Source organism: Lampris incognitus, chromosome 13, assembly GCF_029633865.1.
Source record: "Lampris incognitus isolate fLamInc1 chromosome 13, fLamInc1.hap2, whole genome shotgun sequence".
NCBI classification, from domain to species: Eukaryota; Metazoa; Chordata; class Actinopteri; order Lampriformes; family Lampridae; genus Lampris; species Lampris incognitus.
This window is the reverse complement of record NC_079223.1, coordinates 23,647,144-23,673,787: the sequence shown is the minus strand read 5'-3', so window position 1 is coordinate 23,673,787 and position 26,644 is coordinate 23,647,144. Positions and strand designations below refer to the sequence as shown.

The 26,644-nt window shown below is 44.2% G+C and overlaps 1 protein-coding gene across 1 annotated transcript in view; it reads left to right on the top strand.

Moving 5' to 3' along the window:
- LOC130122662 (ankyrin-3-like) overlaps nt 1-26,644 on the top strand; it is a 97,376-nt gene that overhangs the window by 28,238 nt on the left and 42,494 nt on the right. The window contains exons 14-25 of the mRNA XM_056291623.1: nt 24-221; nt 2,848-2,946; nt 4,743-4,841; nt 8,424-8,621; nt 9,994-10,092; nt 10,962-11,060; nt 11,575-11,673; nt 11,831-11,926; nt 15,177-15,249; nt 15,493-15,549; nt 21,287-21,410; nt 25,961-26,063. Of these exons, the coding sequence (XP_056147598.1) occupies nt 24-221; nt 2,848-2,946; nt 4,743-4,841; nt 8,424-8,621; nt 9,994-10,092; nt 10,962-11,060; nt 11,575-11,673; nt 11,831-11,926; nt 15,177-15,249; nt 15,493-15,549; nt 21,287-21,410; nt 25,961-26,063 (1,344 nt within the window). The remainder of the gene's footprint in view (nt 1-23; nt 222-2,847; nt 2,947-4,742; nt 4,842-8,423; nt 8,622-9,993; nt 10,093-10,961; nt 11,061-11,574; nt 11,674-11,830; nt 11,927-15,176; nt 15,250-15,492; nt 15,550-21,286; nt 21,411-25,960; nt 26,064-26,644) is intronic.

Below are 26,644 nucleotides of genomic sequence, written 5' to 3'. Positions count from 1 at the left end.
AAAGTCTGCTTCTCCTTCTTCAGGATGACCAGACCGCTTTGCATATCTCCAGTCGGCTGGGTAAGGCCGACATCGTGCAACAGCTGCTGCAGTGTGGGGGGTCTGCCAACGCTGCCACCACCTCAGGCTATACCCCCCTTCACCTGGCTGCCCGCGAAGGACACCAGGATGTTGCCGCCATGTTGCTGGAAAATGGTGCTTCGCTCTCCTCCTCGACCAAGGTCTGCTGGTGGTTTTACAAACTTGCGCAAAATGACACCGACAAACACACACGTAGTAACACACACATATATATATATATATATATATATATGTATACACATGCATAAATATACACATTAGTATCTACATATGGTTCCTCATTTGTTCTTCCTTTTCCTGTTTCTTTCCCCCTCTTTTCTGCTCACTCTCACATGCACAAACACATGACTGCATACACATGCGCACACAAACTCACACACATCGTCAGTTCTGAGCCTAACAGTGGTAAATTAGTGCCTTCTGTCTCCACTAGGAGACACTGGTCCCATACAATATGTCAGTGATGATCCTCCCATACAAATTAGTCACAGTTTGATCAGTTATGCTGCAGTGTGTGGTTTACAAAATGAAATTTCATTCTGCACACTCACAATAATAAAGTGTGGCAAATGTATTTGATTTAATGCTGTAAGGTAAGCTAGTCTATGTGTGGTTGTGTCATGCTAGTAAGGTCATGAGAAGTTTGTAGCTGTGACAGTTGAGGCTTAGCGCTCTTTCACTGAAGAAGTTTTTTTGCTTCTTTGAATCCACTGTGTAAACCGTGACCAGATGATGTCACTCTGACAATGAAATTAATTTTCTACTGCTTTCTAACATGGTTAATTGCAGAGACCAAGGTCAAAGAGAGATTGTGTGTTCTTCTTTTTTTTTTTAATGGGGTGATGGTTAGTGTGCCCTTTGAGTGGGTATGAATTGTGTGTGTGTGTGTGTGTGTGTGTGTGTGTGTGTGTGTGTGTGTGTGTGTGTGTGTGTGTGTGTGTGTGTGTGTGTGTGTGTGTGTGTGTGTGTGTGTGTGTGTGTGTGTGAACGCTGTGGCTGGAGGCTGTCCTTGGAGGTGACCTCTGTCAGTAGAATAGATTATTGAAGGGTAAACCCCATGATGCCAGTCCTCTCTCTCTCTCTGTCTCTCTCTCGGTCTGTCTGTCTGTCTGTCTCTCTCTCACCCACACACAATCTCTTTATCGCTCTCTCTCTCTCTCTCATCCACACACAGTCTCTTTATCTCGCTCGCTCTCACACACACAGGCACAGTATCTTTAGGGACATCATCTTAGTCAGCTGTTCAGGGGGATGATGTCATCCTAACAGGAGGACAGAGGGAAGGAGTGAGAGAGAGAGAGAGAGAGAGAGAGAGAGAGAGAGAGAGAGAGAGAGAGAGAGAGAGAGAGAGAGAGAGAGAGAGAGAGAGAGAATGAAATAGTGTGTTTTCCATGTAACATGGCATATCCCGTGGAATAAGGGCACATCATTAAAGTATTCACATCCCAACACAGGGAGAACAGAGCGTGAGTCTTAACATGTCCTGGTGGACACTATATGTTTAATGAATGAGGTCAAGGTTTGCTGTGTGGAATGGACCATCACCAGTGAGTCCCACATTCTGTGGAAAACATGACCTAATGTTTTAAAATAACCACTCATACACATGGGAAGCATGCCAAGATTAACACAATCACATTATACAACAGCCACTGGTAGATGTGGGATATTTTAGGAGATCTGGGCAAAGACATGCAATTTATTCGGTTGTCACCTACGGAAAAGTTAAACTAAGACCTTACCTGTCCTCCATATTGAAATGTCTAGTGATTTATTAGGTCATTAATGGAAAAATAGGAATTTTTGTCAATAAGAAATTGACAAGAATTTTGTAGACACAGAGCCATTTGTGTTTTGAGGTTGGTGTGTACGTTTGTGGCACAGACACAAACAAAATTCGCCTCTCTTGGCTGCTGGTATCGCCAATCTCCACATGCATTTTAGAATATTAAATTGGGTTTTGAAGGAAATAGAATTTTTAGATCTTGGCATCCATACCCAACACATTTAATACTGTGCAAACAAAGGAAAGACATCAAGGCAGAATTATGAGATTTTCACATTTAGTCAGTACTTTTATTGCTTTGAAAGACATTTACGGCCTGCTAATGCATTGTATCTTAAAGTCAAAAACTGGTAGTGTTGCATCATGTGTGAATATTTGTCAGCATTGAAATCATTGGGTCTCGGGTGGCATGGTGGCGCAGCGGTTAGCGCAGTCGCCTCACAGCAAGAAGTTCCTAGGTTTGAGCCCCGGGGTAGTCCAACCTTGGGGTTCATCCCGGGTCATCCTCTGTGTGGAGTTTGCATGTTCTCCCCGTATCTGCATGGCTTTCCTCCGGGTGCTCCGGTTTCCTCCCACAGTCCAAAGACATGTAGGTCAGGTGAATCGGCCGTACTAAATTGCCCCTTGGTGTGAATGTGTGTGTGTGTGTGTGTCGGCCCTGTGATGGCCTGGCAGCCTGTCCAGGGTGTCTCCCCGCCTGCTGCCCAATGAGTGCTGGGATAGGCTTCAGCATCCCGTGACCCCAATTGGGATAAGCAGCTTGGATAATGGATGAATGGACATGTCCGTCATGACTATCGAGTACTATGATTTAATCAAGGCCGTTGGTCATAAAAATCATACATGGAAAGGATATGCTCCAGGCATTACATTTGTCAGTTAGCCCAAACACCCACATCTAAACTGATCTCCAACTCTGCATCCTGTCTACCTTCTCCGGCCTTGTGCTGATTATACATCTCCCCCCGCTCTCTCAACAGAAAGGGTTCAGTCCCCTGCATGTGGCGGCAAAGTATGGCAAGATAGAGGTGGCCAGTCTGCTGCTGCAGAAGAGAGCGGCACCCGACGCTGCTGGAAAGGTGAGATGTTTGGAGCGAGAGAGGGATGTTTAAAGAAAACGTTGTGTCTGAAAATAATGATGATGTTAAAGAGGGAAGGTGAAAAGGCACAGGGTGCAAAATGCATGATAACAACATATTAGGAAATATTTGAGAGCCTCGAAACGAGACGGTCATCTTCATAAACCACATACTTTTGGATATGAACATCCGTCGAGTCTGGTGTGGAGTAACCAGCCGACAGATCGGACAAATGAGGGGCTTGGATTTAATTCAGTCTTTTCGATATAGCGGCTATTCATCATATTGCAGGCCCTAATGTCAGCCAGCATCGTCCAACCTGTCTCTTAGAGAGTGAACAGAGCTCCTCTGGAATTGTATTTTCCAAACTGCAGCTGTACATGGGTGGTGCAGCATGGGGGAAGGGTTGAGCTTTTCCGCAACCAATGCAGCCAACAGATGCTTGTTTTCTTGTAAAAACCTTCTGGGAAGATTTGCTTTTATTCCCCTGATGACACGCATTCATTTCCCTCTCCACATGCACACTTGTACAAATGCTTTATGCAACATATTCACACAGACACACACAAGGACACACACACACACACCACACATGCGTGCACTTGTACAAACACACACAAACACACACACCACACATGCGTGCACTTGCATAAACACACACAGAAACACAAACACACACACACAAGCACAGCCAGAGACACACTGGATAGGCATACTGGCACTGATTATGGTGTTAGCTCCGTGTGTGTGTGCCACCATCTGAGAGTGTTTAACATAATGGCAGGCAGGTATGATAATGAGGTTTGTAGACTGCTTGGTGGTGTCACATTAAAATCAAGTCACATTTTAACACTGTCCAAACGAAAGGCAAAATCAGACTATTTGCCGTTACATGACAATCTGCTTTGGAGGAGAATATAAAGCCACAGGTAATCCTGAATGGCTTTTCTAACCCGCCCGCCGCATTTCCCCCCCCCCCCCCAGCAAAACAGATCTTTGTTGGAGGAATCTTATAAAACTGGGGCTTTCTCACAACTGTGCCACTAATCTGACGAGAACCTGAGCTAATATCCTGCCCCTGCAAACACATGCCAGGCATGGGCAAGGATCCAGTAGAAGATCCTACCACAAGAATATTTCACAAGAGCTCAGGGTTTGAGGAACATGGGCAGTCACATTTTTCCCCCCTCTTGGAAAAAAGGAATACAAAAGAATTTATTAAAGGTTTTTTTTTTTTATCGTGGGATGTCAAAGGTGACTAGGGGAATATCCTGTTGGCTCAATATTGGTGGCCAAATCAGATAAAGCATTGCCGCAACTTGGTACAAACTAATGTAGCTGAAATAACAGCAACCGCGGTGATTGCAACATACTACAAAGTACACTAATACTACAACCTCTGTGACTACCACTGCAACTATTGCTACTTATGCTAATACTGTTAGCATTACTTCTGCTACTATTACTACTACTTCTAATAATAATAATAACAATAATAACAATGATTAATTTGAACGTGGTCATCCCCACTTAGCATCTTCCTCCAGAATAAAGCATGGTACAGTGAAATTGATCCTATACCAAGTTTCTTCTATATAATCTGCATCCATCTCCCTCCATGATCTTGTGTTTTGCCGTGGTGGTGCTCTTTCTCTACTCATCTGTGTGTGTATGCATATTTGCATGTGTTGTCAGGGAACTTGGGTCTTCTAATATGGTGTTATGTTGCATGCACGCGTGTTTATGTGTGTGTATGTGCGTGTTTATTTGTGCGTGTTTGGGTGTGGGTGTTATAGAGTGGGCTAACTCCACTGCATGTAGCCGCTCACTACGATAATCAGAGAGTGGCACTGCTGCTGCTGGATCAAGGAGCTTCTCCTCATGCTGCAGCTAAGGTACACACACACACACACACACACACACACACACACACACACACAGATGCACACACAGACACACACACTTGCATGGACCTCTCTATACATACACATAAACACAAACAAATTTTACATTACTTAGCTAAATCCACTTGCATGCAACTGACCTTTGCCCTCATTGGCAGCTCAAACCATTAACAGCTCTCATTATGTTTCCCTTAGCACATTTAATGCTCACAGTCATGCTTCCATCCCATATTGTCTAGTCTAAATCTGACTTTTTGAATATGTGTGTATCTGTGTATGGGTGTGTGTGTGTTCTTATTCAGCTACATTCGTGGGGACCTATTTGACTTATTAACCATGAGGACATTTTTGCAATGTGAGGACATTTTGGAAGGTCCTCATGTCTTCAAGGGCCTGCTGTAGCTTAAGGACTTGGGTTTAGGGTTTAGGTTAGAATTAGGATCAGGTTAAAGTTGGGGTAAATGTTAAGGTTAGGCATGTAGTTCTGATGGTTGGGGTTAGGGCCAAGGAAATGTATGTAGTTATTGAGTGTCCTCACAAGTATAGAAAAACAAACATAAATGTTGTCCTTTCACTTCAGCTGTGTCTCTTTCCAAAAAAGTCATTCACCAATGAAGGTTTAATGCATTTTAATTCTGTCAGCACAATGTGTTGAGCGTTGGTAGCACAATGCTATAGCTCTCAGCCAGAAATGCAATGAAGATTTAACAGAAAATAGAATGAATTGGGCATCTGGGTGGCATGGCAGTCTATTCCGTTGCCTGTCAACATGGGGATCGCCAGTTCACCGGTTCGAATCCCCGTGTTACTTCCGGCTTGGTTGGGCATCTCTACAGACACAACTGGCCGTGTCTGCGGGTGGGAAGCCGGATGTGGGGATGTGTCCTGGTCGCTGCCCTAGTGCCTCCCCTGGTCGGTCGGGTCACCTGTTCAGGGTGGAAGGGGAACTGGGGGGAATAACGTGATCCTCCCACGCACTACATCCCCCTGGTGAAACTCCTCACTTTCAGGTGAAAAGAAGCAGCTGGTGACTCCACGTGTATCGGAGGAGGCATGTGGTAGTCTGCAGCCCTCCCCGGATCAGCAGAGGGGGTGGAGCAGTGACCAGGATGGCTCGGGAAGAGTGGGGTAATAGCCCAAGTACAACTGGGGAGAACTAGAATGAATAAATATGAATGGGATTCGAATAACTCATTTCAGGATTTACACCAAATTCTGTCCTTAATTCTTACCACTAATTTTTCTCAAGCTTGACAGGCAATGGTACATACCTTAGTCCGTGGTCCCAAATTAAGATCTCTGTAACCCAGTTACTTCTCTTTAAGTATGTGATATACATACAAGCACACTGAGTGATTTATGGTCAGGCTTGTTGTATGGCTGTGGTAAGTATGTGGTTTCCCTGCTCTTCCGCCAGGCTGTTGAACTCCGTCCGGACCACAAAACTTATATGACTTAAACATCCCCCATAAATAACTCCAGAACAGCAGGGAGTGCCTCTTCTAGTTGTTACATCCAGTTCTGTGGTCCAGACCACAGCTGATGTCCAAGTGAAGATGCCCTGCAGCAGAAGACCAAACTTCTCAAAACTAATTTCTCTCTTGTTCACATCTCGTTTTCTGTGACTGTCTCCCTCCAGCTCTCCCCCTCTTCCTTCATCTGTGTCAAACATTTTGTGACTCACTCGTTTTTCCCCCCTCTTTCCTGGCTCCCAACCACATGCTAAGTGTAGTAATTGTGTAGAATGGAGCTGTCGATCTCTCCGTCCCTCCCTCGATAAATTGTTTTTATTTGGCTGGATGTTACAGTCATTGTGGTTGGTCTAATTTAGGTGTTTTGGAAATGGGATCAATCTTTGAGGACTACAAGGGCTGTCTGGAAGCCTCTGCTATGCACCCTTGCACACTGACACATAGGCTTGTAGTGGATGGCAAATGAGCCATTAATGAAAACACACTTTTTCACGTATTTTGCACACACACACACACACACACACACAGGCACTGACATACAAATACAGTGCAGTCACACAGATAGATAGGAAACTGTAAAATTTAATGTGGTCAATCAGTCCCATGAATCACCACAAAACCACTAACCACAGTGACACAGAGTTCCCAGTGGGGTACACTCCCACATAATCTCTGTAGCCATCCTCCACCATCTATGTCTAATCTTTGTCAATTGCCCCAGCCCTCCTCTGGCTCACAGGGCTGTCTGGGGGGTTGAGTAAAGCCTTCCTGAAGTCTGCAATTCCACAACCACTGGAGCTACGGGGCTCCAGTGGACTGCCTGCTTTAGGGCCATGGGGAAAACTGAGGAATGTTGGGATGTTTTGTCAGCTAAAGAAGTTGCTGTCTCTCTGTGTTCATTGTGCAATTCTTGCAGGGGTTCATTGTGTCACTGCTGTATATGTGTCAAGGTTTGAAATGAGAGGATAATGACTTTGGTTTGGTTAACAGTGAAGTGAGATCTTTTTTTTTCAAAGGTTTTTTTCAAAGCGCTTTGAGTAGTGGTAGGTTTCTCACTTCTTCTGTATGTAGATTTAAAGTACCCCTCCACTCAAAAATGTGTTTTTCTTATGTTTGTGTCCCCTAAAATGTCTGGCCTTTACTATACTGACTTGTATCCATGCAAAAATTGTCACTAGAGCGGCATTACTCTACTGGAGGAGCTGTCTGTGCACTTCCCTTAAATCTGAGATTCAAACGTACCCCTGATAAACTAGATTTGGTACATCACAAATACACAAGCCAATCACTGTCTAGTATGCATAATGTTGGGCTGACAAAGAACCTGAGTGATAACCCTGAAACCTCCTGCACAGAGCAGACTTGTCAGTACAGAGAGCGAGTTCTCGTTAGCATCATGAAAGTTTTGACAGAAAATGTAGTAGAGTGTGCAGTTTTTGGATGTAAACCGGACCCTGGAGCTTCCTTTCACTACCTACCAAAAAAAAAAAAAATCTCACTATACGGCTGAAATGGTTGGAACAAGTAGCAGTGATGGGCGGGGCTTGAGGCCTGTGACATTTGCATATTCATACATCCTGAATTTCTAATGAGGGAGACAACGTAGATGTGCACCCCTTTTTTATGTACTCTATGTGGGGAAAAACATGTTAAACAATATATTAATCATCTCGGAGTATTTTTAAACTTTAAACGTGTCTGTAGGGGTACTTTAACTGAGCAATAATGTCAAATTTTAATATAATGAGACCTCATTTACACTTCACACCAATGTAGTGTCTCCATTTCCCAACATACACCTGTAGCTCTGCTTTGCTTTCTGGAAAAGAACAGAGTAGAATACAACAGAAGTAAAAGTACAATAGAGTGCAATAGAGTACAACAGATAAGCTAACTTATGGTTACACAAGTTGATATAGAGGAGCCTGGCAAACGTAAACCATGTGCAGTCATGCACATCAGCAAGTTTGGTAGCTAATTCGGGGTACAATTAACCGGAGACAAATAATACACCATGCATCAAAGCCCAACGCAGATCTGAACCACACAGAGCAGCCGAGCTTACACCTCCTCCTCCTCCTCCTCCTCTCCCCTGCCCCAGAATGGCTACACGCCACTCCACATCGCTGCCAAGAAGAACCAGATGGACATTGGGACCACACTGCTGGAGTACGGTGCAGACACCAATGCGGCGACGCGGCAGGGCATCAGCCCTGTTCACCTGGCAGCTCAAGAGGGCAGTGTGGACCTGGTCTCACTACTCCTAGCCAAGAACGCTAACGTCAACGTGTGTAACAAGGTAGGAGGATAGGCGTGCATTGATTGATTGGTTTTCTTTTATTTTCTTGTCATGCAACCCTCATGGGTTTACAAGACACCAAAAGTAGAGTTGCAGTGGTGAAACGTGTCGTTTCATTGCAAAATTACAGGTTATTTTACAGCTCGGCCTTAAACTAAAATATTCTGCGTTCTCTCCCAAGCTTGGCAAATAAAATCTGATACAAAACAGGCACCCTTCCTGGAGCACAACTCAAGTTTTCATAATCATCCAGCCAAAAGAAATCCACATAAACATTCTCCTAAAACATACTAGAACATTCTACTAAAAAGTACATCCCTTATGGGCGTCCAGGTGGCGTGGCGGTCTGTTCCATTGCCTGGTTTGAATCCCTGCGTTACCTCCAGCTTGGTGGGGCGTCCCTACAGACACAATTGGCCTTGTGAGTGGTTGGGAAACTGGATGTGGGTATGTGTCCTCGTCGCTGCACTTGCGCCTCTTCTGGTCGGTCGGAGCACCTGTTCGGGGGGGAGGGGGAGCTAGGGGGAGTAACATGATCCTCCCACGCACTACGTCTCCCTGGCGAAACTCCTCACTGTCAGGTGAAAAGAAGCAGCTGATGACTCCACATGTATCGGAGGAGGCAAGTGGTAGTCTGCAGCCCTCCCCGGATCAGCAGAGGGGGTGGAGCAGTGATCAGGACGGCTCGGAAGAGTGGAATAATTGGCCAGATACAAATGGGGAGAAAAAGGGGGGAAACCCCCCCCCCAAAAAAGTATATTCCTTACGTCCTCATAGACAAGGCAACACAACAAACAAAGTCTGTCCTCCTCTGGAGTGGCATCAAACCTGCCGTTCTCTAGGGATCAAGGTAATGTTCCTGAACGTAACTGTGGACATAGGGAGCTTTGTCTTTTGTTGAAATTATATTTCACATAAAGTTCTACACTGTAGTCATTCTTCATGAGACAATAAGTTCATAGTTATTGTACAAGTGCACATGCACATACGGTCACCTTGACTTTTACACACACACACACACACACACACACACACACACACACACACACACCCTCCCAGACGGTTGAACCATTAAAGTTCATTGCAGACCTTGCCAGCTTTATCTTTATGGCCCCTATTTGGACAAAGTTTAACACTTCCATGTGTTGTCTTACTATATTTAGCCTTTTCTTACCTACACATGGCGTTCTACATTCAAAAAGCATGGTGTATTTACAAAGGCTTTAAAAATTAACTGCCAGCATCTTATCTCCGATGAGGTGGCGTTATCACAACACTTAGTTCTACTTTTATGACGTTCACCAAAACCTATGGTGGTGCATGTGTGTGTGTGCGTCTGTGCGTGTGTGTGTGTCTTTTCTCTCCCATCCAGAGTGGTCTCACCCCCCTCCACTTAGCAGCTCAGGAAGATAAAGTCAGTGTTGCAGAAGTCCTTCTCAACCATGGAGCCGATGTCAACCCACAAACAAAGGTGAAGGTCCCTTCAGGGCACAGACATGCACACACACACACACACAACACAGCCTCTATCATGTGAGCTGTGCTTCCTTCAGCGACATGATAGGCTCTGGAAAAACACACAGAAGTGCAAAATGCTTTATTAAGGTGTCATTATAGGTGCTTTGTGTGTCTGTGTGTGTGCGCGCGCGTGCACGTGCACGTGCATGCTTGGAAAAACAAACAGAATACCACACAGAGATCTCCACACACTCTGGCAGCATAATGTTCTCAGGTTAACATAAATAAAGGATAGACACCTGAGTAGCAGGGGTACGTGTGTCTATATGTTATGTCCTGCACTGTAACACACACACAGACACTCTCATTTCCTCATGAACTTTCTCAGTCGCTAGTATTTCTGCACACACTCACACAAAACATTTGCGGGCTGATCACGTACGCACACTGAGAAAAGAGACCAGCAGTGGGAGGTTGGGTAACACAAGGTTACACTGTGTGTGCGTGCCGACAGGAGACTTGTTTATACAATGAACAGGTCATTCGGTCACTCATCATCTGCATTACATGTTCTGCAATGCATACACAATTCAGCGTGGCGGTGACATTTGATATGGTGTGTATGACAGAGAGAGCGCACAAAGAACATGGAGAAAGGTGGCTTTACTTGCATGAAACATGTTTGTTTTCCTTGAAAGAGTTTACAAAATTCTTACAAAGTGCATTTTACAAAGCTGTCAGCTCTCACACAACCTGTGATTGTGAGCTGTGACAAGATAAGAGCCCTGGCTAATGTACCAAACGTCCCTCTCCATCTCTCCGTCCATCTTTTATGTCTTTTCCTCTCAAATCCTTTACCTCTGCCTGCCTTACCTCACACAGATGGGTTACACTCCTTTGCACGTGGCTTGTCACTATGGCAACATGAAGATGGCAAACTTTCTGCTCCAGAACCATGCCCAAGTCAATGGCAAGACAAAGGTAGACCAACTCATGCTCCTATATACGCCTGCACACTCACCACGTGTTCATATGCATTAACCAAGACTTACGCCATTACACTTATGAGGAACTTGCCCTGAACCTCAACATTAACTTTCACTAAAAAGTTCACAATGCACGTTGTGTTTTGGGCTCACCAACATGGTGCATAATGGCATAATGTTGTATCTAATATAAGCACAGATCTCCGATGTATGTAAAGCACACAGACATAATCTAAGGATACTTGATAGGCAGTATAAGTTAATGCATGTTGGTCTTGTCTGTAGATGCTTTTCTTCATTCCAGCACTAAAACATTGTTTCCATTCGAAAACACAATTGCTTCTTTTTAATTGATTCTTCTATTTTTCTTACTATTTGAACCATCTCCACGTGTATTTTTAGCCTCATTTTACCTTGATCTGAATCACTCTTTCACCTTCACAATAGTTTTTTCCCTTCCCTTTCCTTTAATGTGCCCTCTAATTCTTTCTCTTTCTCTCTCTGTCAAGAATGGGTACACTCCACTACACCAAGCAGCCCAACAGGGCCACACCCACATCATCAACCTGTTGCTTCAGCACGGCGCCTCAGCCAATGACATCACCGCGGTCAGTGCACAAACACACATACATACATACATACGCACAGACCAGACGATGAAAGCACCAAGCACACTTGAAATGGCGTTGTAGTTTTATGGTACACTGAGCTGTTGCTGTTGTTGTGTTTGCCTGCTGTGACGTTAACTCCCTGTGGGTCCTGCAGAATGGGAACACTGCCCTATCCATTGCCCATCGTCTTGGTTACATCTCAGTGATGGACACGTTGAGACCCATGACGGATGAAAACTTGACCACCGTGGTGAGATAATGGGCGTCACTGTCAACACCTAGCTCATGTGATTCATTGTCTATCTGTATCCTATCGCTATCATGTTATAGGCAATTACTCCACTTGCGCATTGTCTGCTACACCCTAGTGCTAGCTTGTGTCAAACAGTACTGACCTTTTCTTTGTTTTAACCCAGACGAAATTTTTCTTCCACCTATAAAATGAATTTATTGATCGTAAAACCGAGCCAACCCGTTTAGAATGCATCATAAAGTTAAAAAAAACAAACTGTGCCATTGATGAAAATTAGCACTTTTTTGTGATGCTGAACAAGCTGATGATGCTTACTCAGTGCCAAGATATGACAGTAACCCTAAGTTTTGAAATAATAATTATAAATAGTATAATAATAATGAAAATAATGAACAGATACAAATATAACCCAGTAACACACAAACAGTCAAGTCAATTTTATTTGTATAGCCCAATATCACAAATTACAAATTTGCCTCAAGGGGCTTTACAGCAACACAACATCCTGTCCTTAGACCCTCGCATCGGATAAGGAAAAACTCCCTAAAAAAACCCTTTAACAGGGAGAAAAAATAGTAAGAAACCTCAGGGAGAGCAACAGAGGAGGGATCTGTCTCCCAAGATGGAAAACATGCAACAAACAGTCATACATACGAGAACAGGTCAAAGACAAACATGCAGTATAATTGCATAAGCACAGCTGAATAAAAAAGGGTTTTCAGTTTACTTTTAATAAAGCTGAAAAAGAAACTATGCACTTAAATAAAATCTTTTTGAGTGGAAAACTGAAATATATGGTTTTGTTTCAATGACATACATCAGTTCTGGGTGAAATCTCAACGTTTTAGTAGTAAATATATTTTCCACGTTTCCTGTGATAAATCTGCCACTATTGCGCCCCTGCTGGTGAACTCTGCCATATGCGCGTAAAGCTTATGCGTCCCAAGTACTTTTTTTCTCCTCTGATTCGTCACACATACAACAAAAAGCATGTTACCGCCTCCACTGATCAGAAGGACAACCAGTCCATCTGTCTTGTCTGTACTAGTAACACAACCACAACCCGTCCCAAAAGAAATGCCCCATTTCTGAGAATTTTTCAAAGATGAGAAAGGGTGAAGCTCGTGGATACTAGGAGGGTCATATTACTGAAATGCAAGTCTTTAGTGAAGACCTCCAGTGCACTCAGCAGGCAGGCTCATCCATTTCATGGGTGCATAGTCGGTAGTGACTATTTTGTCATGCGTTGTCAATTTCTTCATCTTTAACTGTTTATTAGATAAAAGCTCAACGAACTGTGTGACAGAAGTTACCACTAAAATTAAAACATGGCTGTTCAACCAAAAGCCCAGTCAATGTGTGCCATGCCAACTCAGTCAGTCATGCTGGGTCATGTTTTGTGTTGAACTGATTGAGTGAGAGGGCCTTGATTGGATTGGGTCTCAAAGTTTTTCCCCAAATACGGCATCCGGGTAGCGTAGTGGTCTATTCCATTGCCTACCAACACAGGGATCGCTGGTTCGAATCCCCGTGTTACCTCCGGCTTGTGTAAGAAGTGGGGTTGTTGTGACGCATCTAGTGTGTTGGTGTAGTGTTCTGTGCCTGTCACGTCTCACTCTCAGCCTTCACCGCTGGCTGGCAGAAATGCAAACAGGAGAGCTGAGTACATAAGTCTCTCCCTGCCAGTACATAGCCTCTCCAACAACAAGCCCTATGTAGTGCCTCCTCGTGGTGACACACGGTAACTGGGTACACCTTTGACCCTGGCTGAACTACAAGGGACTCGGAGGAGGTCTGGCCCCTAGATGTGCAGTAAGCAGGCCCGCCAGTGTGTGGATATTCGCTGATGCCCACGAACCAGCCCCCAGCTATGGGTTAAATAGTGCCACTGCCTAGTGGATACCTTGGGAGAGGAATAGGCTACGGGAGTAAACCCCTACAGAAAATCAACGTCGACAGTACTGTTGTTTTTTGTTTTTCTTGCCCTTTTGTATCTGTCTACGTGGGAGAGTACTGCTGGTGTCGTGTGTGGCTGCCACTTCTCCCTCTCATAGCCCCCCTTCCCATCCACCCCTGTATGTCTCTGTTATGTTTCTGTTGTCTTGTTTCACCACCATTTATTTTAAAGCGACTTTGAGTGTTAGAAAAGAGCTATATAAGTTTGATTTATTATTATTAATATTATTACAGACACAATTGGCCATGTCTGCGGGTGGGAAGCCAGATGTGGGTGTGTGTCCTGGTCACTGCACTAGCGCCTCCTCTGGTCAGTCGGGGGGGGCCGTACAGAGGGGAGAGAGAACTGGGGGGACTAGCGTGATTCTCCCACGTCCTAAATCCCCCTGGCGAAGCTCCTCACTGTCAGGTGAAAAGAAGCAGCTGGCGACTCCACATGTATTGGAGGAGGTATGTGGTAGTCTGCAGCCCTCCCCGGATCGGCAGATGGGGTGGGGCAGAGATCGGGACAGCTCAGAGGAGTGGGGTTTTTGACCGGGCATGATTGGGGTGGGGAAAAAATAAATAAAATAAAATAAAAGTTTTTCCCCAAATGGCTCAGATTAGTAAAGGCGATCTGATCCGGCCACATATCTGAAAAAAGAGGCACTAGGAAGCTGGAGAGTTGGCACGGGTGTAAGAAGGCCTGAGTGAGAGAAGTGTGGGAGTGAGAGGCCACTGATGAACTTGCAGATTCAGCACCGATGTGTATTATTCATAAAAGAAGGCTTCCACCATAAGGGCTTTCTGTAACTTTAAGATCAGGGTCCTCCCCGTGACCCCGTAAGTGACTGATCTATTATTCATGGTATGGTGGCTTCTGCTTTAATTTCATTTCATATTACTGTCAAATCAAACTTTTCCAACTCAATCAGTCAGTCAGACTTTATTAATAAAACACAATTTGTGCATTTCAATTGCAATGCAATGCACTTTACCTCAGGGGAAGATCGCAGATGAAAAATGGGAGAAAGAGAAGATGTAAACAAACCAACAAACGCTCGAATGGCGATAAAAAAGAAACCAAACACATGGAAATGTAAACAAAATAGAAAACTAAAAGGGCCTATAACAAATAAATAAATAAAATAAACAACATAAATACATAAATTACATTTATGTCAGGCCTTAAACAATACAGTTTATCTGATCTTAAATGTCCATTTGAAAAGAAGGACATTGTACTCAGTTGGTACAAATATATATTTTGTGTAATTTATACTCATCCATCCATCTTTTCTTTCGCTCATAGGCTGTAACAGAAAAACACAAGATCAACGTCCCAGAGACCATGAACGAGTTCCTCGATATGTCAGACGACGAGGGTATGTAAACACCACACCAGTGTTTTTTTCTTGCATCAACTCCTTTCCTATTCATCCATGCATTCCCAAGTGCAAGGAGTGAAAATGGATTTTTGGCTTTGGGTTAAATTCGTTTTAATGCATGATTTCCATACTCCACTAAAAGCTATATGCGGATCTGTGCCATTTGATATATTATTTTTTTTAACATTTGCTTTTGTTGTTGTTGTTGTTGTTGTTACTGTATGTGTATTCAAATCACAGTGGGGGCCAATGTGCCTGAAATTCTCAATGAAGAGTGTATTTCAGGTGTGGATGAAGGTATTTGCCATCCCTTTGCCTCCTATTCAATTTTGTTGTTTGTCTCACGCCAGTGTAAGCCTCTTCACCAGTCTTAACCTGCTTCACCTGTTGTCGAAGTGCTAACCATCACTTTCACCGCCACGCTTACCTTCTGCTTCACCGTTCTCTCTCGCTGCAAGTGTCACTAAGTCGGTCTACCCACACTTACAGCCAGAATAAACTGTCTTTTTTGTCCACTAATGCAAAATTCCTCGATAATGAAATTGAATCAGGCAGCAACACTGGTGGTATTATGGCATTGTCAGTCCAGCAGCTAAACACAGATCTACTACTAGCAAGATGTTCTATTTGATGGAGGGTTTTTTTTAATAATCACCAAGTGCTTGCTTGCAATGTGGAGCTTATAACATGTATCACAGTTACAAAAAAAAAATCATTTAGCGCATATGTTAGTTTGACAGCAGTTACTTTACCAAAAGACGACTGCGTAAATGTCACTGTCTATTCTTACCAGAGTCCTGCTTTACATTCAATCAAGTATTCAAGTGTCTGAGTGCGGATAAGCCATCCTGGGCGGAAGTTAGCAAGAGCTAGCTAGCTATGTTTTAAAAACATACTGCAAAAGAATCCGGCCCCTAACTTGTGCCTGAGAGCCTTGCGACTGTGCAAACTGATTGACAGCAAGTAGGGACCAATGGAGACGCCGGCTTGCAAAGAACTTTCCTGATTGGCTGATATGGTTCGGGTTACAGGGAAATTTTTTTGTCTCTATTTACAGCGCCTAAGGCGGCCACTGACCAGTTTATTTTCCCAGTGCGTCTACTTGCTTGATAGCTGTCGGGATGTAGAAAGTGATTGACCAAATATAATGAAAGCAATCGAAATTAAAATCACTCATAGCCACTTTAATGCAAAAACACAACAACTTATATGCAAGTAATATCACTTTAATAATTATCTTTACATTGCAATGGCATGTAGAAGAGTGAAGCCATGTTTTTTTTTTTTTTTTACAGACCAAGTTATAATATTACCAACTCCCCATTCCAGTAGACTACCTTTGTTTTGGAACCACATAGCAGACAGGCCTGTAAAATTGATGAGCTTGTTGACAAGCTGTTGCTCAGGGGACCAACGGCTGTGGGTGTGGAGTTTCTTGCACAGGCAAAAGAGCCAGACTCTAAGGAGAGGCTGCACACATGCACGTGTATGCACACACCCACATTAGCACGCTTGTTAGGCCACCATGAATGATGTTGCACCCTTACCATATGTTTGTGTTAGAAATGCACATTGAAGTATTTACGATTTAGCATGCACTGGGAATGTAGTTGTCACTACTACACATGAATTACTAGACAAAGTGAGCACTTCACACAGAGTATGAAGTATTATGTTGTAAACATTCTTCTACCTAGGTATCAATCAATCAGTCAATCAAGTTCCATTTTTTCATAGCGCTTTTCTCTCAATTACCTTTGCACCAAGGCTTCCATGTGTCAATACTGAAGTCATGATGTTATTGGTATTGAGGGCTCAGATGTGCCATGTCCGTGCACAATAGTGCTTGGCCCAGTAAGAACAACACTAACCTTGGCTGCATTAGTAGTTGTATCTGGGCCCGCAATCCTTACTGTAAGTTCTTGTCACGCATCTGTGTATACACTTGTGAGTATTTATGTGCTAACGTTTCTATGTGTACGTGTATGTGAGAGCGAGAGGGGGAGAGAGAGAGTGGTGGTGGATGCGTGTCTTGGTGATTTGGTGTGTACACGGATATCAGAGTATTTGAAGATGCAAGGAGTTTCCAGGTCTCTCTGTAATCCTGTATAAGTGGAGGTCAATCCTATAAGCTGTAGGCAGAAACAGGAGAGAGGGTTACAAACCTTAACAGGCCCCTGGCTGCGCTCTGTGTGTGTGTGTGTGTGTGTGTGTGTGTGTGTGTGTGTGTGTGTGTGTGTGTGTGTGTGTGTGTGTGTGTGTGTGTGTGTGCCTAAACTGTGCCAATGACGTTTCAACCTTACACTTTCTGTAGACTACAGGCACTGAGAATACCATGCTTGATGACTTTTTAAGTCCTCAATTTACTGTGCATAGATTTGATCACGTTTAAGAGTCATTCTTTAATTCCCAGCTCTGGCCTAATAGGATACTATTACAGTCAATATTTTTTCAACCCATTGCACAATAGTGTGCAACTTTGCACAATAGTGTGCATTCATCTCTTGTATCAGTCGATTGCACAACTGCTCTGAACAGTGGTGGTTCTAGCTTGCATGGTGCCCTAGACGAACCCCCCTTCAGCCTCCCCCAACAAACATTTTGTCTACCCCCCCACCAAAAAAAAAACATGATTCTGCACTAACGTTAATTTTTATTCAAACATTTGGAACAACACAAATAAATAATCATAACATTTAAAACTATATCTGTATAAAAATATAAGACTCATAAATATCAAAAAGAAGTAACAAAGACAAATAGAAACAAATTGTAGTTAATACAAATAACAAAGAGAAACAAATTGTTATACTGCAACGAATTCGGGGGGCAGTCCGGGAACCACTACAGTCGGGACGCGAACCCATGTCTCCCACTCCGCAAGCGACAAAGTTAACCAGTCGACTAAAGGGTCCAATTGGGTAAGCAAGGACCAACGTGTCTACTTATCCATGCACGTTACAATACTATTATTCTATTACTAACAAAAAAAACCCCACACAAATTCAACTAAATTGCACAAACAAGAAACACACAAACTAAATTCCACAACTGCCATCTAAACCCCGGCCATTCTTGCCCTACTTGATGCAAAGTCGTTAATTACATCATCATAAGAAATCTGCCCAGCAACTGCATGGTTCATACTGATGACAGCAAGGCCACTAAGGCGTCCCTGTGATATGGTGGACCTCAGGTAGGGTCTGATGAGCTTCACTTTTGAAAAGCTCCTCTCCGCTTCAGCTACGGCCACTAGAAGAGCAAGACAAATTCTGGGAGCAGTCCACCAATTGGGATAAATTTCCCGAGGACCCCCTTTCGTGTATAAATATCAGCGGCTCAAGCAGGGTCATGGTTGCGGACAGGACCAGTGCGTGCAGTTCTGCCACTCTAGGCGAAGAACTGGTCACGAAACCGATCGCGCAGACCATTCCGATTTTTTATTGTTATTTTTATTTTATTTTATGCGGGCGCCCCGTACCACCCCCGGCAATATGTCGCCCCTGGGCAGCTGCCCATGTCACCCATACCTAAATCCGCCACTGGCTCTGAATGTATTTTCATTTAGGGAAGTTTTAACACCCTTTGCGCTGTGTGAAATGGGAGGACTAAACAGAAAATTGACACTTGAGATTTTTTTTATTTTCATTTTTTGGAAAATGGGAAACTGGTGGACCATACAGCCCTTCCCCTTTTCATCATCACATTTATATTTCCCAAAGCTAGTCTGACATGCAGCCAACTACCACTGTCTTGTTTGCCCCTCTGTCAGTAAATTTTAAGAGTAGTCAGACAGCTGTTCACAAATTAGTTTCTTTCTTTCTTTCTCTCTCTCGCTCGCTTTAATAAAAATCACAAGAAAATTACAACACAAAGACCAACATGGTCAGTAACATCAGATTGACAGAATCTAAATCATCTCAGGACACTCCCCAAGATCAGCTCACTTCAGCTTAAAGTTTTGTTGAAAGTCAAAAAAGAGATCAGCTTAAAGTTGTTGAAAGTCAAAAAAGAGATCAGCTTAAAGTTTTGTTGATTGTCAAAAAAGATCAGCTTAAAGTTTTGTTGAAAGTCAAAAGATCAGCTTAAAGTTTTGTTGAAAGTCAAAAAAGTATCTCTTTCTCTCTCTCGCTCGCCCTCCCCCCTCTCCTCTCCTCTCCTCTCCTCTCCTCTCCTCTCTCCTCTCTCTCTCTCTGCTCTTCCTGCACAAGTTAGTCTCTCTCTGAATCAGGAGGCATGCATTCACATCAGCGACTAGACAGGCTATCGGTTTACCGAGCTCATCCGCGAACAGCGAAGCTGCCCCAGTGCCGCCCTCCCAGTTCAAAGCGCTGCGTGGCTTTGAGGCCATTCAGCTCGGTGTGTTTGGGTCGATGAGGATGCTGCCGAGACCGCAAACTCTCCCGAACTTTCTGCCGTATTAAATCGCAACGAGATGAGCTTTCGTTGAGCCGCCTATACGGAGAATTAACCCCGCTGTTGCCGACGACGACAAATTGGCTTGCACTCGCACTTTCTGGTGGGGAGAGGGAAAACCCTGCAGCTTTTAAACTTAGTTGCAAAAAAAAAAAGAAAGAAGAGTGACAGGAAAAGTGCAGTCCACTTTTGCACCATCAGAGCAACGCTGTGTGAAATAACTAGAGACTGCTCCAACTCGTTAGGAGAAAAAGACATTTGAAACTTTTTTCCCCAACCGGACTTTAATGGGCTGGATTAAAAAATCGCGACACCTCTATCTGGATTATTATTGCTATTTACAGGGTGTCGGTTTTGTAATTTTGGGAAACGATTTTCGGAGTTGGAGTAAATAAAACAAGCCCTATACAAGAGCTGTGATCGATAGCTATACTATGGCTGCTTTGGGCACAGGTAAGTTTTGGCAGTTAAGATGTTTTGATGGCGCTACGGGAGCGAGAGAGAGAGAGAGAGAGAGAGAGAGAGAGAGAGAGAGAGAGAGAGAGAGAGAGAGAGAGAGAGAGAGAGAGAGAGAGAGAGAGAGAGAGAGAGAGAGAGAGAGAGAGAGAGAGAGAGAGAGAGAGAGAGAGAGAGAGAGAGAGAGAGAGAGAGAGAGAGAGAGAGAGAGAGAGAGAGAGAGAGAGAGAGAGAGAGAGAGAGAGAGAGAGAGAGAGAGAGAGAGAGAGAGAGAGAGAGAGAGAGAGACTTGTGACGTTTATAGCCTGGTGCTGCATCAGCCCTAAGAAAATCCTTACTCACGGACTACGGTTTATGGGGAGGGTTGTAAAGTCACCACAGTGACGCGTGTTTGAACGGGACGGTGATACGCGGCGGCGGACTGCGGAAGCGGCGCACCGCGGTCCTCTCCCATGTTGTCCGTCCGGAGCGGAGAGGGAGTGCGGCAGTAGCGGAGGTGGCGCTGCCGAGGGGAGGGGCTGCAGCGGAGGAGCCGCGGTGTTGCGGGCAGTACAAGAGTCGGGACATGAGGGAGAAAGAGAGACGCTCCGGCCGCTCCGGCGGCTTCGTTGATCGGCGTGTTATAGTCCACCGGTCGGCCGACCGAGGTGCGGGTGCGGTTCTGCTTTTGATAGTCCACATTCCGCTTTGGTCCGCTTTAAATCTTCTACCTGGCTTCGCCTTGAGTGCAGTTGTATAGAAACTGTTTGCTTGTACAGGAGAGCAGCGCGGCCGCACTGTCTCTGCTGGTGGTGGTTTTTTGTAATCGTCTTTACATCGTCTTTATGCCTCCAGAAGGGCCAGACAATGATCAGTTCATTAACTGATGCGGCTCACCGTGACAGTGTTATGACAGTGGTGCTGCACCACAGCCAGAGGGATAGACGGAAAGGAAAGTTGTTGTCCTCTATGCAGGCTGGTTAGATTCAGAGACAGAGAAGTAATGCTACCAAAACATTTGAGGCCTCAAAGGCAAATGTGACTCGTAAGGGTTTGTTTGTTTGTTTGTTTGCTTGTTTGTTTTTGTTTGTTTGTTTGTTTCCCGGGAAACCGAACTGCTCCTCTTTCTTGGATTGCCTTTCGTAGTAACCAGAGGATTTTATGATTTTTCGCCCGCCTCCAGGTGAGGATGCTATGACCGGGGACACTGACAAATACCTGCGGCCCCAGGACCTCAAAGAACTGGGAGATGACTCTCTCCCTCAGGAGGGGTACATGGGCTTCAGCATCGGAGCCCGCTCAGCCAGGTAAATTATTCTATCGTTGTCCTATAGCTTACATGTGAAAACACACTTTGGTGCAGTGATGTTGCCTTCACGGTGCCTCTTAAGATGTGGCATGATGGTAAAATGACATTGTATTCGCCACATATTTATGTGATGCTGTCATCATGGCCGCTATACTTCTGCTGTCTCTCATCCTATAAAGAACGGTTTTAAGATGACTCCAAAGACACTGTTTGCAGTCTACTCATAATGCTATCATAACTAAGGGATGATGACTTGATTACAATATGAAAAAAAAAGGTATTTCAACTGAAAGGGATATTAAGCAGACCCAACAGACACACGGGACACATTCACACACAACACTAGAAACATCATAAAGCAGCTGGAAATTTGCCATCTAATGATTTAGCGTGACAAAATGATTCAGCACTTTGCGTAGCCCGATTCATACTCCTGGCAAAGATTGCATATTGGCTATGCTTTGAAATGGGAACTCCAGCCTACCATAGACTGTCATTAGCTGAACTTTGATGCCATTCCAGTTCTCTGCCTTTGGCCTAATATACAGGCAGCTCTCAGTTAACAGCTGTACTTGGCTATTCAGCATGGGCCTCGCTACACTTGCAAATAGTGGATGGAGCATGCAGTGGAAAACTGGCAAGCTCCTGTGAAAACACATCAGGCCACACGGGACAAGTATTGTGCAGCCCAGAGCATATTATTGGTTTTCTATTGTGGCCACGCTGACAGCTGGCAGATGCATGGTGATGCTTAGCTAGATAAAAAAAACAGCAGTTCAAGAAACGGCTAGCAACGACAGGCCAGAGCAAACCCTGGAATCACTCAGTCACACAGAGAGTCCATGGAAGAGGTCCCATTAAACAAGACCTGCCGGTGGACACAAGATAGTTCTGCTATGCAACGCAGATGCAAAAGTAATCGTAGCTCTGAAATAGTTAAGTTGTCATTCCTGTATTTGTGTGGATTCCTGTGTCCTGGATTTTTCACCAAGCTCTTATTCAAACTCCCTACAAAAGACTGTTTGTGCCTCATGTAAAGAAGGGGTCATGCAACCTTCAGTGTTGTTGACTTCATGAATCTGTTGATGGGCAGCATATCTGTGAATATTTTTCTGCTCTGATGCCTACGGCAAAAAGTGCTGGAAAAATCCTAATGTAGCCTAATTTCAATAGTTATAGTCTTATTTGGACATTAAATATTATAATGTGACTTTTCCTACTGTGGTATCTCTTATACTATGTAGTGCAGTGCTTGAATTTACAGCAAGAAGACTGTAGAGGGAAATGGCAACTGCTGACATGTCTCTTTACAGGTTTGCAAATGTAATGCTGTACTAGTGCGGTGAAATATTTTGTTGCTCAATGAATGTATGGTGCTAAGCAACTCTTTTCCTTTCCCTTACCTTTCTGTTTATGGCATCAGCATTGCATGGTTTGCTTTTGGACTTGGCCTTCACGCACGCACGCACGCACGCACGCACGCACGCACGCACGCACACACACACACACACACACACACACACACACACACACACACACACACACACACACACATTCATATTTGGGCCTAGTCTTGGAGCACAACCATGTAAAAGTGCAACATCAATGTCATATGAAAAAAAAAGAAACCCACAGCATCTCTGCTTTAATGTTTTCAAAAATGCTTTGCTTTTCACTCTCCTCTGCTTTGTTCTTTTCCTTGTTTTCCTGTTCTTGCACTCTATCTGTTCTTCATTCTAGCCCTAGGATCAGGTAAGAAAAGTAAAGTAGTGTCAGTAGTAGTAGTGCTAGTGGTTGTAGACAACGTTAGCCTTGTATGGCATTCCTTCCTCGTAACCCCTGAACTTTACCCCTGACCCTTGAACCCATAAAACCTCTAACCTGAACCACCAGCCATGCCTGTACAATGACTTAATTCACCGCTGTTACTGTTGTGTGTGGTAGCTCACCAGTCATTTTGTTACCCTTGCGTTATCTGAGTGTTTCGTTTTTGACATAGCAGATCTCCCTTTTCAGTTGATCACCCATCCATCCACCTTATTTTCTCATACCTCCAACAAGACTCATATTTGCAACAACAAAAAAGAAGCTTTTCTTTAAATAGGTTTTGAAAAGAGGTACTCGTGATGAAAATGAGAAAATAAAGGAGGTAGTTTCGTTTTGTGATGTAATATATTTGATATGAGGATTTATTTTTTATTTTATATGATTAACCCCAAAACATTTTTGTGTGCTGTGGTCATAAGTGACACTTCCCTGTGGTATTATTATTATTGTTTTTTTGTTCTTTTTAGTGCCACCTAATGTAACTTCCAGGGATCAAATGTATCTGTTTATTCAATATTCGTCCATCTTTCTGCTTCGCACCAAATGAATCCAAACGTCCAATATGATCTGAAACAATTGAAGATGTCGCAGTGTTTACCAGAGAGCTTACTGATGTGGGAAGACCTGTCATGGTTTGCAGAGATGGAAACTTCATAGTCTGAAAAGCTTGTTGAAATGTTGGTCCAGCACTCAGAACCCCCCCCCCCACACACACACACACACGCACACACATAAACTGTGGGCCATTTTGACAAAGGACAGACAGTCAGTCAGCCCCGTGCATATGCTTGTGTGTGTGTGTGTGTGTGTGTGTGTGTGTGTATGTGCAAGCACGCACAACCACATGCACGGACACACACACACACACCCATGCACATACACAAGGACACACACAATAAGCATTTTGAGTCTATGCAGAGGCGATCCTAAAAACACAAGGCTTATTGAGCCCTCCATGAAGTTGCACAACAGAAAAAGGCGACCGGTTAGAGGAATGATGGGAAGTGCAGTGTTCGGCAAGGCAAATGGAGAGTTCATGGGGTTGAAACATTGATCAAATCTAAAATAAGCAGATCGGTGCTGAAAGAGAGAGGAAGGAGGAATGGGGTAAATGGGAAGCTGCAGTTTCACACACACATAAAAAGAAAATGAAATAAAGCATTCCATGTAAACCATTGTGAGAACAGTACAGTGGGAAAGGCACTTTGGAAGTTCAAGCTAAAACGGGAGAGGAGGAAAACCGAGGGAGGAAGGGGGGGGGTTATGGGACTTCACTAGACAAAACAAAAAAAAGGAAAAAATAAAGACTGCTAGTAGTTTCCATGACAAGCTGAAATCGATAGACAGTTGATATAAAACACAATGAAGGTGGGTGGTTAGTTATAGGGGTATTGAAGAAAAAGGAGAGGAAAGTGGTCTCTCGGGCTGTAGACGGAACAGCGCGGATGTAGAGGGAGGGGAGGTGAAATTGGCAGAATGAGAAAGAGGAGGAAGCTGTAAAGAACAAGCACAGCGGAGGAGAAGAGAGATGGAGAGCATTGCTGTCATGCCAGCGAGCCCATTCAGGCCGTGCAGAGTTGCTCGGTAACTTCAATGGTGGGCCAGGCAGGCGGTGCTGAATAAAGGGCTTCTCTCTCTGCTGAATAGCAGTGCCCACTCAAACGTGCTGAGCTCCGCATTTTCTCGCTCTCGCTCGTTCTCTCCCCCTGCACACACACACACACACACACACAAGCGCTTGTTCATAGCAATAGACACAAAACACTCAGTATATACATTACATTTGCATACGCGTACACACTGTACGCTACAGAGAATAATGCAGAGTATATGGCCACCTTCATCCTTTGAGAGAAGTGTGTGAGTGTGTGTACACACTTACAAGAACTATGGCTTTTCTGCCACTGATAGGGAAAGAGTGGAGAGAGAAAGAAATGGCACAAGAAAAAACAAAAGGGCACTCTACAATACCGCATTCGGTCTGAGAGAAGCTGCAAGCAGGCAGACGTCCCAACACAGCCATAAGCCAGACTGCAGCAAGAGAAACAACCAGACCGAAATTCCTTCAGTATCTCTCTCGCTGCTCTAAAACAGGTCGGGGTCAGATTCTAATCTTAGGCAAAGCTATTCTTAACCTTACCTTCGATGTAGCCGTCTTAATCGACGGTCAGATTAAAATGAATAACGTTCCACTTTTAAGTGACAGTTTTGACTCATGCTTATTGCTAGCCAATAATTCAAGATATCCCCCTACTCATGCATTTGTGAATATATAAATCTCCCCAATGGTCCTATTCACCGATCTATATTTGGCATTTGTCAGTCAGGAACAATTACATAGGTGTTTTGTGACACACGCCAGCCACACCTTCATCCAAAATGGCTCAAAACAACCCTCAGTGTTTTCGCTCGGTACAGCGGTATGCCCTCTCCTTTTTTGCCTCTCACTATCTCTTAGTGCAAACAAACTGACCTCTCTGTCGTCCCTGTCTCTGAATAATCTACCGCACACACCTGACTAATCGCTCTTCGGCTGTGGGTCCTTTCTCCTCTCTCCGTTCTCCACACATTACTGCGGACTCTATTTGTCCACCTAGCAAACACTGGTTCCCTGGAGGTTGCATGTAATAATGGATTCCTTTTGCTTTTTGTTTTTGTTTTTTTGTTCTGTGCCCCTGCCCGTCACTCTCTGTCGCCCGCGTGTTGCGTGGTAACATGTAGCCTCCGCTCCTTCAGTTCGGATAGGTCCAACACCCTCAACCGGAGCTCCTTTGCTCGCGACAGCATGATGATAGAAGAGATCCTGGCTCCCACCAAGGACACGGTAAGGTGTCATCAACTCCCGTTTCTTTACTCTGTGACCTTTTCTGACAAGTGTACTTTTATGAATGTTTGTCCCGCTCTCTCTCAGTTCATTCTGTTCAGTCTTACCTGGCTCTCTGGTTTGTTTCTCGCTTGAACTCTTCCTGTCGTGTCTGTTTCCTTCATTCTCTGCCACCTTCCTTGCTCTGTCCATACACCATCTCGTAGTCAATGAGCTGGCGACATGACTGACCCCTCATAGGGATAGCTGGGGGGCATGGTAGCAGAGCTGGACAGTATATCATTTCAGAATTGGCATCGTAATATACACATATGCAACAGTTGCATTACAAAGGATGCAAAGTAAGGTAAATTGGGCTCATTAGTCATGTTAGGCTAAAACTCTTATTGCTTGATTGTTTGAAAACGAAATCAAGCAAGGTCCACTTTTTATGAGTACTCTTGGAAGAAAAATGTTCTAGGGGGCGTCCAGGTAGTGTAGCGGTCTATTCCGTTGCCTACCAACTTGGGGATCGCCGGTACGAATCCCCGTGTTACCTCCAGCTTGGTCAGGCGTCCCTACAGACACAATTGGCTGTGTCT